This window comes from Sorex fumeus, unplaced genomic scaffold (genome assembly GCF_029834395.1).
Source record: "Sorex fumeus unplaced genomic scaffold, SorFum_2.1 ptg000051l, whole genome shotgun sequence".
In the NCBI taxonomy this organism is placed as follows: Eukaryota; Metazoa; Chordata; class Mammalia; order Eulipotyphla; family Soricidae; genus Sorex; species Sorex fumeus.
The window spans coordinates 13013576-13029746 of record NW_026606108.1 but is presented as its reverse complement, the minus strand read 5'-3'; the positions used below and the strand labels follow the sequence as shown (position 1 = coordinate 13029746).

The 16171-nt window shown below is 38.9% G+C and overlaps 1 protein-coding gene across 3 annotated transcripts in view; it reads left to right on the top strand.

The window, feature by feature from the left end:
• FBXO38 (F-box protein 38) overlaps positions 1–14975 on the top strand; it is a 45859-nt gene extending 30884 nt beyond the window's left edge. Inside the window, exons 15-22 of one of the 3 annotated variants that reach the window (XM_056124512.1) lie at positions 618–1112; positions 7012–7112; positions 7268–7370; positions 9585–9751; positions 11008–11153; positions 12171–12274; positions 12928–13041; positions 14087–14975. In XM_056124512.1, the coding sequence (XP_055980487.1) occupies positions 618–1112; positions 7012–7112; positions 7268–7370; positions 9585–9751; positions 11008–11153; positions 12171–12274; positions 12928–13041; positions 14087–14265 (1409 nt within the window). In that variant the 3' untranslated portion in view covers positions 14266–14975. Of the gene's footprint in view, positions 1–617; positions 1338–7011; positions 7113–7267; positions 7371–9584; positions 9752–11007; positions 11154–12170; positions 12275–12927; positions 13042–14086 lie in introns of all 3 variants that reach the window. The other 2 variants (XM_056124511.1, XM_056124513.1) reach the window with 2 other exon arrangements.
• Positions 14976–16171: the final 1196 nt, after the last annotated feature.

Sequence of the window (16171 nt, the reverse complement as noted above, 5' to 3'; positions counted from 1 at the left end):
TAAACTGACCACTTAATTCCTATTTTATGCCTTGTAAGAAAATCTGATATCTTATGGAAACTGAAAACTATGTAGGAAAACCCAAAATTAACCTGTTTCCTAGAAAATTTCAGTTTCTGAATTTAGGAACTAGATCTGTGAGCCAGACAAGGCCTTATTTGTTGACATATTCCTTCATATAGTCATTGATTCTGATTGTGCCCCGGGGCTGTGAAGGCATAATTTCTTTCTCTTTCTTGAGGACCTCCCCTCTTATGGAAGGTCTAATCAGAAACAAAGATAAAATTGCTTCAGGGATTTGGGGTGGGGGGTGTAGAAGAGGTTTGAGCAGAGGCCAAGATAGTAAGGCAGGTATTTAGGAAGTTTTGGTTGGACTGTAGAATGTGTACACAGCAGGTGAAAATGGAGAGCCTGGAAGGCCAAGCTAAGACGCACACACCAGGTAGGCACCAAGGAGACTAGAAACATGCTGAGCGGCTGAGGGATGTGGTCACCATTATGTGCTAGGACATCAGTTTGCATTGTTTCCTGTTCCAGATTTGCTCTTGCCCTTTTGTCCAGAATTTGTACTGAAATCTTTTCTTTTCCTCGGGCCGTTCTTCTTTTTCTGTAAGCAGTAAGTGGAAAAGGCAAGACTCCACTTCGAAAGAGGTACAACTCCCATCAAATGGGCCAGTCGAAGCAGTTTCCCCTCGAGGAAAGCAGCTGTGAGAAAGGCTGTCAGGTCACCAGTGAGCAGATCAAAGCCGATATGAAAGCAGCTAGGGATATTCCTGAAAAGAAAAAAAACAAGGATGTTTATCCCAGCTGCAGCAGCACCGCCGCCTCCAGCTCACACAGCGCTGCTTCTCAAAGCCCCGACTTTGTAAGGACGGTGAACAGCGGCGGCTCCTCGGAGCCTAGCCCTCCAGAAGTGGATGTGTCCAGGCAGTGTGTCTGCTCCCCCGGTGGGTCAGAGGACTCTGAGGCCATGGAGGAGGGAGATGCAGAGAGTTCTGTCTGCCCCAGATGCTGCTGTCACAGGCCCCAGGAATCCCAAAGGAGAACTAGCAGGTGTTCTGATGAGGAACGTCCTTCAACCAGCCGAGCCTGTGTTGTGAATGGCCCGGATGGTACGAGATCCGCCTTTTCCTTTAGGACTCTACCACAAGGGGGGTCTTCAGGCCCAGCACATGATGAGAGGACTAATGGGAATGGCTCTGGGGCTACAGGTGAGGACAGGAGGGGGAGCTCCCAGCCTGAGCACTGTGACGTGCAGTCTCATGAAGACTTCCCTCGGAGGCCCCTAACAAGGGCCAGGAGCAGACTCTCCCATGTACTGCTGGTATCCGAGTCAGGTATGACAATGCTCCCAGGGTTAGCACCTGCAGGTTAGGACGGAGATGGGCGTTCGCTCATTCCGTAAGGTTGCGTGCGCAAAGCCCATTTGGCAAATAGAATCTGACGTGGGAGGTTTGTGACTCTTAAAGCTTTTGAACTAATTTTCAGCAGTGGGGGGTGGGAATGGGGGTGGGGGTGGGGGGATTATAAAACAGCTTATAAAAGATCCGCACAGAAAAACTCAACCATGTGTTAAAGAAAATTACAACTATATTTAAGGCAATATTGACAATATTGATTCCAATGTCTAAGTCCCATTAATTAATTCCACTCCCAACCTCTCACTACTGAAGTCTTAATTTAGTGAAGTTGTAAATCTTAGTTACCAGGTAAGGTCCTGAGGTTACTGGGGTTGTGGGAACATGTGTGGGAGATATACCCTTTTGTCTGTAGTACTGGTCATTTTAATTTTTTTCTGAAGTCTATTTTTGCTTCCTGTGAGGTTTTTCAGGAGTTAAACAGGTAAGTAGTTAGCTGAGAATTGTTTGAATGAATTGATACTGGTAAAATATATGTATGTAATTTTGTTGATATGTATAAATGTGGGCGTGTGCACTTTTTAAAAATCTTAATTGTTTGTATTTTTACCTTATTTTTAAAATTATCTCCTCCCAACTATATTAAGTCATCAGTGCCTAATAATGAATAACAGTTCAGTTCTTTCTCAATTTTAAAATCTTAACAGTCTAGAATACAAGAATTGGTACATTTTTTAAAATGTAATTAAACTACCAGAAACAAGGCTTTATAAAATAAATAGACCTTCATTATGTGATACTCTTACTATCATATAGTAGCATAAACTCAGAGTAAAATTACATTGTAATTTGGCATTAGTTAAAATCTCGTTTGATGAAGATACTTTTCTAGCCTGGATTTTATTTTATTTTGTAAAATAACATGCAATTTACTTTTGACAATTTTGAAGCATATCGTTCATTGGCACTAACATGCCTCAGATTGTTATGCCCCGTCACCACATTCATTGTCCTGAGTTGAAACTACTTGTTAAAGAGAAACTCCTCATTTTAGCATTTTTGTTGCTCAGGTTTTCATATATATAAACTCAGATCAACATGTTAACCTATATAATTATTTTTATGCTGTTGTTCAAATACTGTGCGTGGTTCAGAGAGTTGTTCACATTTTCTCATTCTTTGGCTCATTAATCTAGTCTTGTTTTAGTTCCTGGCCATGATAACTTTTTATTTCAGATTGTCACCATGTTGTTTCAGTGCTTTTTTATTGACAGCCATCCTGTTGACATTTCAGAAAATGTTTGCTCTTTTTACTGTCTGCCTTACTCAGGTTTATCTCTGAGCAGTCTGTTCTGTTTCCTTTTATAATTATTTTTTAAAGTTTTCTTGTCTAGTCATGTATTTATCATTTTTATAGTTGTATCTTTTATTTTGTCAAACTTTGACAATAATTGACTAGAATGATATCATCTTTATAGTAGAACTCTTCCTTTTTGAGGATAGTTCTATATCCAGTTTTGTCTTCTGTCTCTAGTAGAGTTTCTCTGTTAGGGGTATTTGGTTTTTAATGTAGAACCTTCATATAAAAAGGTATTTTGGCTTCCTCTTTGCCTTCTATTCTGCTGTCTTCTTTACCATGTCCTTCTGACTTGTTTCATGACTAAAACTCTTAAATTTAATAATTAGGTGAAAACGTTTTTCATCTAGTTATTTACACATTATTAAGTGGTTTTTTTTTAATCCGTTTGGAAAAATTGCTATATGTTGCCAATGTGTCTTTATGAGACAGATTATTTCCTAATATTCTTAAACATGATGCAAATGTCTGTTTACTTTAAATAACATCTTTTCTGAACAGGTGTCAAGGTACTGATTCTGGGTCTCTTTTTTGAGTGATTTATAACCTGGTGTTTTACATATGGCATATTTTGCTTTCTCTTGGCCATTTTACTTTGAAAGTTTAAAGGGGATAAGTACTATCTTGCAGAGTAACAGAATCATTCCAGATTTTTTTTTTTTTTAAAGAAAGCACTTGGGTTTTTATTTGGTTTTCTATTTATAGCTTTATATAAGTTAATGTAGTTATTTGTCTTATGAGGTCCTACCTTGGGAATAAACACATAAATTTCTTATCCTTGTTGTGTAATACTTTGTAAATAAATTTTATAAAAAATAATTGGGCGAAAAAAAAAATAATTGGGCGAGGGAGCTGGAGAGATAGCACAGCGGGTAGGATGTTTGCCTTGCACGCAGCCGACCCGGGTTCGATTCCCAGCATCCCATAAGTCCCCTGGGCACAGCCAGGAGTGATTCCTGAGTGCAGAGCCAGGAGTAACCCCTGTGCATTGCCGGGTGTGACCCAAAAAGCAAACAAACAAAATTGGGTGAGAGACCAACATTTAGATTTACTCTGCAGTTGTCAAAAATGCTAACAACCTTTTTTCCCTTACACCTCAGGACTGGGTTTTTGAGCTTCTCTGTTTCAGTAGCCTCTTTCAACTAATGTTTATTGCCTCATATTGCACTCTATGTTTTGTCCTATCTTTGCAGTATACTATGAGCTCCATGAGGGCAGGGACATTGTCTGTTTGTTCATCATTATAGTCCCACCTTCTAACATAGTATCTTACTTGGTTTGGGGCTCAGTGAATAATTATGAAGTTAGTAAGTGGTAGGATCCATCTTATGAGGTAGGTTGATGCTAGTGGATGTGTGAAATGACTAAGAATTACCCCTAAACAGAGAGCAACATAAGAAAATAAGAAAATTTTTATTTTATTTTACTATGGGTAGCCTTTTTCAGGTATCTACCTATAAAATGTAATCAAGTTTTACAACTCTCCATAGAAAATAAGCAACAGTTTGTATATTATGCAGAGTAGGAAATTTAACCTCGAATTTAATACTCTGATTGGTTGAAAAGGGAAGGGGCAAATGCAGTCCACAGAAGTGGAAGTTTGAAAATCAGGCAATAGGGACCAGAGGTATAATACAGGGGGTAAAGTACTTGCTGTACATGTACCAAACCAGGGTTCAATCTTGGCATTCTACATCATTCCTTGAGCCTGATGTAGAGCCAGGTGTGGCCCATACACACAACACACAAACGCGCGCGTGCTAGCGTGCGAAGTCAGGTGATTTAAAAGAAAAGACTAGAAGATTCTTACTTGAATGTTGTCATGAAAGAATAGAAACATCTGTTTTCTGTTTGTTTTCAGCTTTGTCCTGATTCCTGAGAAAGGGAACCAGAACCTAATATTGAACCTAATATTGATTATAGCAGATGTGTTGATAGTCATCTGTGACAGTAACAGTGGAAGAAAACTTTCTTTGCTATTTTGGAGGGGTTGGTTGGTTTGGGGGGGCACATCCAGCAGTGCGAGCCTCTCCTGACTCTGCACTCAGGGATCACTCCTAGCAGGCATGGGGGACTGTCGTGGTGTTCGGGGATCAAACCTGGGTCAGCATCGTACAAAGCGAACACCCTACCCCACTACTGTCACTCAAGCCCTGTGGAAGAAAGTTTTCCATGGGTTCCCTTCAGAATTCTCCAGGGTGTGGTTTGGCATAAGGGTCCTTAGAGAAAGTTTAATGAGTAGTTTTGAGTAATCATATTATTTTGCATAGTAAAATTTCAGTGTTCAATAAAAAGGATTCTGGGTGTATAAAAAAAATAAGGAAGTTCCCATCTGAGCCCATTTCTTTGGGGTTTTGTTTGTTTGTTTATTTCTGTCTGCGGACTACACCTGGCAGTGTTCAGGACATAACTTCTGGTTATGCACCGAGAAATCACCTCATAGTGCTCAGGGAACCATATGGGGTGCCAAGGATTGAACCTAAATTGGATGAGTGCAAGGCAAGCACTCAACGCACTGTACTGTGGTTCTAGCCCTGGGCTTTTGCAGTACTTATACCTTCTTCCCACCCTTATTTTTTCTTTTCATCTAAATTCGAGAATTACCAGGTGAAGTGAATCGGAAGAGTAGATGGTCAGCTATAGTTCATGATGTCTTGTTTTATTTAGGCCTTTACTAACCAGGGTTTGACAGATGAAAGAGTTCAGGTTTTCTTGTGTAGTGTGGCACTAGATTGCCTGATGGGTTGTTGACTTTTTGGTCACAACCACTTAGACACTGGCAAGCTATTTGTCTCACTGTGTCTGTACCTAATTTGTAAGATAAGTAATACAGTAAATCTATCTCAGGGAGCTATTATTAGGATTACATTAGATAGTTCAAATAAAACCTTTGGCAAAATGCCTGGCACACAATAAGCATTCAGTAAATATTTTATTTTTGAATTTCTGAATCTGTTAGGCACCATTTACTTAATAAATATTGAGTGCCAGTTCATTCAACAAATGTTTATTTTAGCTCATTGAAATGGATGACATCAATACAAAGATGAACTGTTTTGCATTAAGTAAACTTTAAATGTAGCACTGCACTGTAGTACTGCCCTCCCGTTATTCATCGATTAGCTCGAGCGGGCCCAGTAACGTCTCCATCTTGAGACTTGCTGTTACTGTGTTTGGCATACTGAATACATCACAGGTAGCTTGCCAGACTTTGCCGTGTGTGTGAGATACTCTCAGTAGCTTGCCGGGCTCTCCAAGACAAAAAAAAAAATAAAGTAGAGATTAAGGTGAGACACTGAAGAGAAAACTGGTATGGTGTGTACAGTGATATAGTTCTTCAAAGAAAGTCATGAAGGTATCACAAAGGGCCTGGTTATTAGGGCCTTTGAAACCCCTCTGTAACTCTAGGACAAGCAAGACAAGATTTCTGAACAAAAAAGCATTATCATAAAAGCACTGTTAAATGTAGACTAACCAGATAATCAGATAGCTACTTATATGCTTGATGATTAAGAGATTAGAGACTAAAACAGCACACAAATCAAAATATCCTATAAAAAGTTCCTAAAAGAAGGACATGACAGCATATATTTCACTTGCAAATGAAGTTGCCAACTTTAAATGAAGAAAGAAAAAAATAACATATAAAGAGTTACAATAAACCCTGTATTATGTTTGGGGATCCAGATTAACCATTCAAGCAGATGTTGTTAGAGCTGGACCTTTTAGGGATAAGTAAATTTTAAAGAAGTGAAGTCAGAAAAGATATTCTGGACAGAAGATGCTTTTGTATTGCTTAAAAATTACTGACATTGGGGCCAGAGCAATGGTACAGATGGGATAGGACCAGCAGAACTGGCCAGCAATACAAAACAAACAAAAAAGGCACTGGGGATTAGAATGGAATAAAATTGAGAATAGGCTAGACTAAGCCTAACTCCAGATATCAGACATTCATGGCAGTTGTTAGTAACATGAAGTTGTTTTGCAGGAAAATGGCAGCTTTAACTTACAGGTATACATACTTAGGCTGGAATGTTAGATTGTTGAAACAGCTTAGTTATTAAAAGGAATAAAAGAATGCAGTGTTTAGTGTAAATATTTGAGATCATGGAAGGTAATCTTGGTTTTGAATAGCCAGTTGAAAATAGCCCTCAGATTGCATTCCTATGGAAATCAACTTATATGTGTGTGATTTCCATTGGTGTAGTTTATACATTACAATCAAATGTGTTCTGTTAAAAGTAAAAAAAAAAAAAAAACAAGGCCAAAATTGGGGTTTTCCTCTTCTTCTAGAAGTCGCCAAAACAAAGTCGCGTCATGCTATGAAACGGAAGCGGACAGCCGATAAATCCACCAGTACCAGTGATCCTGTGATTGAGGATGACCACGTGCAGGTGAGGAAAAAGCCCTTAGTTACCTTTCAAGACAATGAAGTTCCTAGAGGGGCTAAACTTTTATTTCTGTGAAAAGAAAATTGATAATAACTGCATTTTAGTTGTACCAAAAAATTAAGCTTAAAATTTTCCTCTAAGTTTTTTTCTCCTTGTAGGTCCTTGTATTAAAATCTAAAAATCTTGTTGGAGTCACTATGACCAATTGTGGAATCACAGATCTAGTGTTAAAAGACTGTCCCAAGATGATGTTCATCCATGGTATGTATTTATGACTATATCATCCAAAAGCAATCATAAATGAATTAAAGGAATGGCAGACTCATAAATGTATGTTTTTTGTTTTGTTTTTTTTTTTAATGAATCATTGGGGACTAGGGATGGATGGTAGAGCAGATGCCTTGGATGTGGGAATCTTTGATTCTCTTCCTAGTACTGCTACATGGTCCTCAAGCACAGCTGGGAGTAGCCATGTACCTAGTTCCTGCTGGGTGTGACCCCAACAATAACATAAAAATCTGTTGGATAATTTATAATTACCTCCTTGTTGTGTGTACTTCTTAGCAATTCCATAGAATTTGTGAGTTTCCTCGTGCAGAGACTTGGGTCTTTTAAATTAGCCTTCTAGAATAGTCTTTCCACTTGTCTTTCCAAATGATATTTGTTACTTAATCTGGCAAAGTATGTTAACACCCTGTAAAGACTTTGTATCACGTTGTATGCACTTACCAAATTTTAAATTGGTAGTTTGTCCTGCACAGAATCTATTTTCTCACATTTTACTTAAAAATCTATTTTTGATAACTCTCCATATAAAAATTATGGCACTGAGACTGTCTACTTGAATTGAGCAGAATGTATTATTTTGTTTATTTTTCTGATATTTAAAATATGAATAATTGTATTCATCTTATAAGTCATTTAACCTAACAAGGTAAATGCACTGATACATATATGTCCGTACATTGTGCGTGCACATAGTACAGACTCTTATCTCTAGTGAAAACTGGGAAAGTGTAAAGGGAAAGTGTAAAGGGGTTTTTTTGTTTGTTTGTTTTTTTCTGTTCACACCTGTGATTCTGGCAGTTGTAAAGACCGTTTTTTTATCTAACATTTTGTCAAACTAGGAGAACCCTAGAAATCAGAGAGAAAACTAAAATTGGAATACTACTTCTTTTCTGATTTCTAGAAAACTCCAGACTTAGGGATCCCAGACCTAGACTCATATTTCCCCTTAAGGGGTGACCCTTCACTCAGTTCCAACCAAAAGAGTTTAAAATATCTGTCACCACATCCTATTGGAGTTTTCTTCTAAAGCAAAAGGACTAGGACCCAGCCTAGCCTTAAGTTATTAAGAGTCTGTCAGAGTTCTGCTTTGCCCCTGATTTCTGAGAATCTCATACTTGATCTCCAAAGGAAAAAAGCGGGAAATGAGGATACTTTACTGAGGTTAGGATGTCATTATAGATATACACTGTGTCACCATGACCTCTATAATTTCATAATATACATGTTGAAGTCAGTAGAATATTGAGTATTTCAAAACAGAACTTTCAATTAGAACTTTATGAAGTGTCGGAACTGTTCTGTCCTCTGCATTGCTTAATGAAGCCCCTGCCCACAGATGAGCGTTGAGCAGTGAACAATGTGGCTGTTTTCTAGAGAACAGAATTGTTCACCTTATTACATTTAAAGTAGTTGGGATTTTTTTTTTAACTACCTGTGGCTGGAGCGATAGCACAGCGGTAGGGCGTTCGCCTTACAAGCGGCCAACATGGCCGACCCGAGTTCCATTCCTCCGCCCCTCTCGGAGAGCCCGGCAAGCTACCGAGAGTATTCGATATGCCAGACACAGTAACAACAAAGTCTCCAATGGAGACGTTACTGGCCCCGCTCGAGCAAATCACGATCAACGGGAGGGCCTTTACCTTACCTTTACCCTTTACCTGTGGCTAGTGATTACCAAATTGGATTATAAAAAAAAAATTTTGAGACCAAAATATACAAATGTTCATAAGGTCTTTTTATCAAGTTTCTGTTTTATGCTTGTGATAGGAATTAAAGTCAGTTGTGTTCATTTCCTATAGGAGAATCTAAGGTAATATGTGGGTGGCTTACTTGACTGTTGAACATAAAAGTATATCTTTTAGTAGTGACTATCATTAATTTTTATTGGATATTTCCTTAGTGGTTTAGATAAGTCGTTTTCTGGGACTTAGGTTTCTTGCTAGTAAAATCTTAAATAATAAAAAGTACCTTAATGTCCTTCTAGCATGATGGAGACTACGTTGTTTTGAACAGAAAAGAATTTTATTTTCAAGTAATACATTAACTGTGACTTACAGTGTTATCAGTGTCTGCAGATTTATGTTGGTAGAAATGGAATCAGTCCTCAAAACATGATTTTAAATAATCTCTCCCTTGCCTCATTATTTTGTGTGAATTATTTATAACACCTTTGTTTCTATTTTGTAGCTACCAGGTGCAGAGTACTGAAACATTTAAAAGTAGAAAATGCTCCAATTGTAAATCGATTTGACTATGCACAGTGTAAGAAACTGAATATGGACCAGGTACTAGATCAAATACTAAGGATGCCTCCTGAGAGAAACCGCATCATATACCTACGCCCAATGCAGCAGGTAATACATTGCGCCTCTCTGATGCTAAACATATCGCAGTAATTTATTTTGTTTGCTTTTGAGTTTGGCATTTACTCATTTGTTCTGCCTGATAGTTTGATAATCCTTGAGGTTCTGACACTTTTTTATTTATTTTTTTTAAATGTAGGAGTACTGCTATTTATTCAGCCACTGATTAGCTGATTGAATTGTGCATGAACTCCACTTTACTTTTTTTTTTCATTTTTTATAATTTTATTTATTGAATCATCGCTGACACTTTTTTAAAATAAAAAATACTCTGCCAATCTTTTTAAGTTGTGTCTCTACTGGATGATGCTTTGCTAGTTTTTTGCAGCTTGTATGATGAGAGAAGTTCTTATTCAACAAATTTTGTGCTCAGTAGAACTTGCCTGTAGTTAAGAGTACAGACTCTGGTTTGAAACTAACTGCCGGTTCATTCATCGACCTCTAACAGATTACACTTCTTCTCTCCCTCAGTTTCTTCATATGTCAAATTAAAAGAATAGAAACCTAGTTACTGCGATGGTTAAATTAGTATATGTGAAATGCTAGAACAGTTGGGAAGATGTAGTAAGCAATCGCAGTGACAGCCATTATGGCTCTCGTTGTCCTTATTATGACAAGTGACAGTTATGTGAGATTGTACTTGATGTCAAAATGAACTATAGAGGAAATACTCAGCAGCCTTTCGAGACAGTGTTTGTAAAACCATCATTATAACAAACTGTTGATTGGGTGCCTAGAATTTTTCTGGGACTGAAAGTTGCACCATTTTTTTCTCCTTCCCTTGAGAAATTTGCCTTCTCTGGGGAGGTTGACTGCACAGGGGTTCCATAGGAAGACATTCGCTGAGATTAAATTGTGAACAGCAGAGAGTACAAGTGAGTAAGGAACTGGCATCTGTCTAGGGACAAGCTCTGGTCCACTTATAATGCAGTCCGTATTTAAATCACTAAAGTGAATATTTGGAAGTAGACTGATTCCTGGGAATAGTTAACCTGAATCCAGAATCTCTGGTTTAATGTGCATTTGGTACCAATAGATGTAAATCATAGACTAATCAGAAGTATTTGCTTAACCCTTACTCCTATTATGGTAGTCAGTGTTTTCAGGGTTAAGTGAACTATTTGACTTTCAGTCATCTGGAGATTCTAAACTGTGAAGGCCCAAGAAAGGATTCTTCATACTGGAGAAGAGTGTTTTCTAAACTGTTTTCTTCCCTTGTTCTGAGCCTTCTCTGATTTTGTCTATAGGTGGACACACTAACATTGGAGCAGAAGTTATTTAGTGGACCGTACCCTTATCATATCTGTATTATCCATGAATTCAGTAACCCTCCCAATGTCCGGAACAAAGTGAGGATTCGCAGCTGGATGGACACAATTGCAAACATCAATCAGTAAGTAATCTGGATCCCCCTGAGAATCTTTACTTTTGTTTCCCCTAGTGAGGACTTCCTGAAACATATTCTAAATTTAGCACTTCCAGATTGTTTTCAGTGTCTTTCTGAAATAGGAAAACTAAGGGAAATGGCAGCAAACTTTAAAAAAAAATTTTGGTCCACATCTGGCAGTGCTTAGGGACTACTGGCTCTGTGGTTCTTGGGAGACAATGCACTGTGGGGTATCAAACTAGGGCATCCTGCATGCAGAACATGCACATAGCCCATTGGGCCATCCCTCTGGCCCTCTGGTTTTGGCTTTGGTTTTTAGGCTTCCCTCTGTCTTATGCTTGGAATTGCTCCCGGCTGACCACATGTGGCTAGGAACCAAAACCGGAATCGTACAAAGCATACACGCAACTTCTTGAGGTCCCAAAACTTAAACTTTAAAGCATGAATAACATTTGTACCTTTTCATATTCAGACTTCAGGAAAATCGCAAAACAGACTGTTTTTAATTTTATTCCTCACAGCCTTAGGCCATAGCAAAGACTATGTGATTTGTTATGTAAGCATATTAAACGTCATCCACATACAAGACATTTGCCTAGAGAATGCCTTTCTTGGTCTAGTATGGTTTTAAAAGATGGTGACAAAAGTAATTTTAATTTTACTAGATATATATTCTCAGGGGCTGGAGCGATAGCACAGTGGTAGGGCATTGGCCTTGCACACAGCCAATATGGCCAACCCGAGTTCGATTCCTCCACCCCTCTCGGAGAGCCCGGCAAGCTACCGAGAGTATTCGATATGCCAGACACAGTAACAACAAAGTCTCCAATGGAGACGTTACTGGGCCCGCTCGAGCAAATCCATGAACAACGGGAGGATAGTGAAGTATATGTTACTTCTGTTTGGTAGATAATACTTTGAGATCATCAGTGGAATCTAACCCTTACGTAGTTTGGTAAGTTTCTATCCTTCATGCACCAGAATCACTTTGTAATTTTTACTTCATTTTTCTATTGTCTCCAGAGAGCTCATAAAGTATGAATTCTTCCCTGAAGCCACACGAAGTGAAGACGACTTAAAGAAGTACCCCAAGTATCCCTGGGGCAGAGAAATCTATACTCTAGAAGGTGAGCATTTACAAAGTGTTAAAGATTATTATTTTTTGTTTTTGGGGGGCCATACCTGGAGGATCTCAGGACTCACGCCTGGCTATGCACTCAGGAGTCACTCTTGCAGTGCTCCAGGGACTATCTCGGGTGCTGGGGATCAAACCTGCGTCCGCCAAGTGCCCTAGATCCACTGTACTATCATTTAACAGCCCCCAGTGTTGGATGGTTAGCTATAAGTTAAGACATTTCGTAGGGAAGATGGGATGGAGGATGAGATGGAAGAAACTGTAAGTTTATCAAATCTACGGGTGATTTAAATATCTACATCCTTAAATATGTAAGGACCAGATAAATAATTCTCTCCCTGTGCATTTTTACCATACCTAAATTAATCAGTATCGATGCATAAAAGTAAAGATTGAAACTTGCTTTTCAAAGAGTTGGGAGGGCCTTGAAAGGGCACCTAACTTGACTTCATTTTTATGTATAGTGAGAGGAAAACAGGCTTAGCAGAAGGAGAGGATGAACAAGGTCACATGACAGTGGCAGAACTAGAGCTGGAATCTACATTTTTTGTCTCCGTGTGCTTGAAAGTTCATTTTATATTTCAGAATGATCGTAGTGTTTGTCATCACGGTAACGCCATAGGTCATTAACCTCTCTTCTTATAGGTGTTGTGGATGGAGCCCCGTATTCTATGATCTCGGACTTTCCCTGGCTAAGATCACTACGAGCAGCAGAGCCCAATAGCTTTGCCAGATATGACTTTGAAGATGATGAAGAAAGTAATTATTACCTGAATTGATTTTGGATTCTCCATTTTTAGTATATTCTAGTGTTCTAGATATTTAATATTTTGTGTGACAGGAATAGTATAACTCTAAAATTGCTCCTTATATTAACGTTTCATTTGCTTTTTGTTATTTGCTTCTCTCCTTATGAGAAATAGCTACAAATGTTTAATTTAGCTGATCAGTTGCCCCATGGTGAAGGTGGATGGGAAGGTTCCTTCCAATGCATTTTCTTACATTGCTGCATGCTTGTAATTGTATTATGCCTTTTTGAAGATTTGGTCACCTATTTTATTTCAAAGTTGTTTCGTTATAGTGATTATCCTAATGCATTTTGTGAGGTAACCTATGAGAACTTACATTTGGCATAGATATTTAGAGGGAAAGTTTGTTTATTTTGGTCTTGTAGTCATACCCAGTTCTAAATAGGGTTCCTTCCCCAGGTCATAACAGCATCTCAGGGTACCATGGGCTTCCTGGGATTGAACCAGCCTCTTGCATACAAACAATGTGAGACAGCCTATTGAGCTATCTCTTCCCATCTTTAAGGGGAAACTTGAAGGAATTTTCATTGTTAGCAGACTTCGTACCTATTTGTAAGAAGCTTTTTAAAATTTGAAGAAATGGGAGCGATAGTACGGTGCCTACGATGCTTACTCTGCATGCAGCAGACCTGGGTTCAATTCCTGGTACTCCGTATGGTCCCCTGAGCACCATCAGGAGTGATCCTTGAGCACAGAGCCAGGTGTAAGCCCTGAGCACTGCTGACTGTAGTCCAGAAACAAAAAAGAAGAGATAAATTTATGCATGTACTCGAGTTAGCCCTGGTGCATTTTCCCCATGAGCCTGTTAATGATGAATGCTGTCTTAGATACCATATGTGCTATCTTACTGAACTGAGAGCGAACCTCATCATGACCGTTTCATATTCTCTCAGTTGTATTGCATTATGATATATAGGTGTGTCTCAAGGACCCATTTAATCAGAGTGATCTTCCAGATGATTCTAATGATCATTCCTGTCTCCCCCTCTTCCAAGGCACCATCTATGCTCCTCGAAGGAAAGGGCAGCTGTCAGCAGACATCTGTATGGAAACAATAGGGGAAGAAATTTCAGAGATGCGACAGATGAAGAAAGGTGTGTTTCAGCGAGTAGTGGCGATTTTTATCCACTATTGTGATGTCAATGGAGAGCCAGTTGAAGATGACTATATTTGATTGGACTTTCCTGCTTCCCAGCCATTCTGACTGAAAGCCACTGGGGCCCTCCAGCTTCCAGAGCTCCACAGGGGTATGCATTTGGGGAGCGCTGAATGTTTGATATACAGGAAATACATAAGGAATGTTGAAGTTGTATACAAATATTTGTACATAGAGGAAATATACAAAGACAGCTCTTACATACCAACTTTATATCATATGTTTATACAACTTAATTTAAAAACTCATTTTAATGAAGGCAAATAATTGGAAAGAGTTCATTTTCCACCCCCAGACTTTTTGGCTGAGCCCCATTTACAATATTCTTAATCACTATTCTCCTCTTAAATCTCTTAAATCTGTGCCTTTTTTCTTCTCAGTGAGCAGAATTGTTTGAGTAAATCTATTGAAGAGTGTTTGTCTTGTGTGCTTTTTTTTGTTGTTTTGTTTTACTATTAAGACACCACTTAAACTCTGTAATCAGACAGCTACATGTTTCTGTACAAATTGTGCTTCCCTTTTCTTTCAGTATTATAGTTGCCATATTTCTTAAAGTCAAATTAAAAAGACTCATGACTTAAAAAATTGAGTTTGAGGGAGAAATGGAAAAGTTTCTAAAAGCATTTCTAGTTATTTATTTCCACATCAATTGTGTACATGCATTACCTTGAATATGAAAATAAAAGTTTATTAAAAAAAGACTTGTTTGCCTTGAACCTCAGTCACTCAAAAGGAAAAAAAAGCAGATACTGCACAGAAAAGGAATTCTTAATCTGTCGAAGTAAGATTCCACTGTAATCCAGTTCCTCATTCATGCCTTCTTAACTCAAATAATCCTGTTTGACAGAGTACCAAGCACAGCAAAATTTCCCAAATACCCAGTCATCCAGAGATGCCCTATATCGTCTTCCAAGAGAAATTGCCCTGCAGTGGCAGTCACAGTAATACCTCAGAACCACGGTGTTCACTGTCAAGAACAAAATAACTTGAGATCAACACTGGCCTGGAATGGTGTTGCCACTTCTAGCTGAATAACCTTAGTAAATTTCTTAAGTGGCAAATCTATGGAAGAAATTTTTACTCTTCCAAACAGACATAATAAAAAGATACTTTACTAAAGGGGAAAAAATATTTGCACGCAATAGACCAAAGGTAAAAAGGTAAAGGTAAAGGCCCTCCCGTTGATCGTCGATTTGCTCGAGCGGACCCAGTAACGTCTCCATTGGAGACTTTGTTGTTACTGTGTCTGGCATATCGAATACTCTCGGTAGCTTGCCAGGCTCTCCGAGAGGGGCGGAGGAATCGAACTCGGGTCGGCCATGTTGGCCGCTTGTAAGGTGAACGCCCCACCCGCTGTGCTATCGCCAAATAGAGAGCTAATATCCAAGATAGATAAAGCACTCACAAAACTCAGCAACAAAACATCCAATTACCATATCCAAAAATGGGTAAAGAGACAAACCATTTTTCAAGAAGACATGTGGATGGCTAGTAGACTGAAAAAGTGCTTGTTACTCATAAAGAAAATAAGTGACATTGAGTAAAATCATGCCAGTGAGAATGGCACTTACCAAAAAATGGAAAGAGGGTCAGAGAGACAATATAACAGGTAGGACACTCCTTGACTGGTGGCTGCCCTGGGTTTATTCAGTGATTGCTGAGTGCATAGCGAGGAGTCAGCCCTGAACATCGCCAGTTGTGGACAAAACATGGAAAAAGCTCATGTTAGGGTTGTGGTGTGAAAGATGAAAAAAAAATTTACCATTGGTGGGAATGTCATTTGGTTCAGTCTCTGGAAAGATAGCACAGCGGGTAGGGCGTTCGCCTTACAAGCGGCCAACATGGCCGACCCGAGTTCGATTCCTCCGCCCCTCTCGGAGAGCCCGGCAAGCTACCGAGAGTATTGGATATGCCAGACACAGTA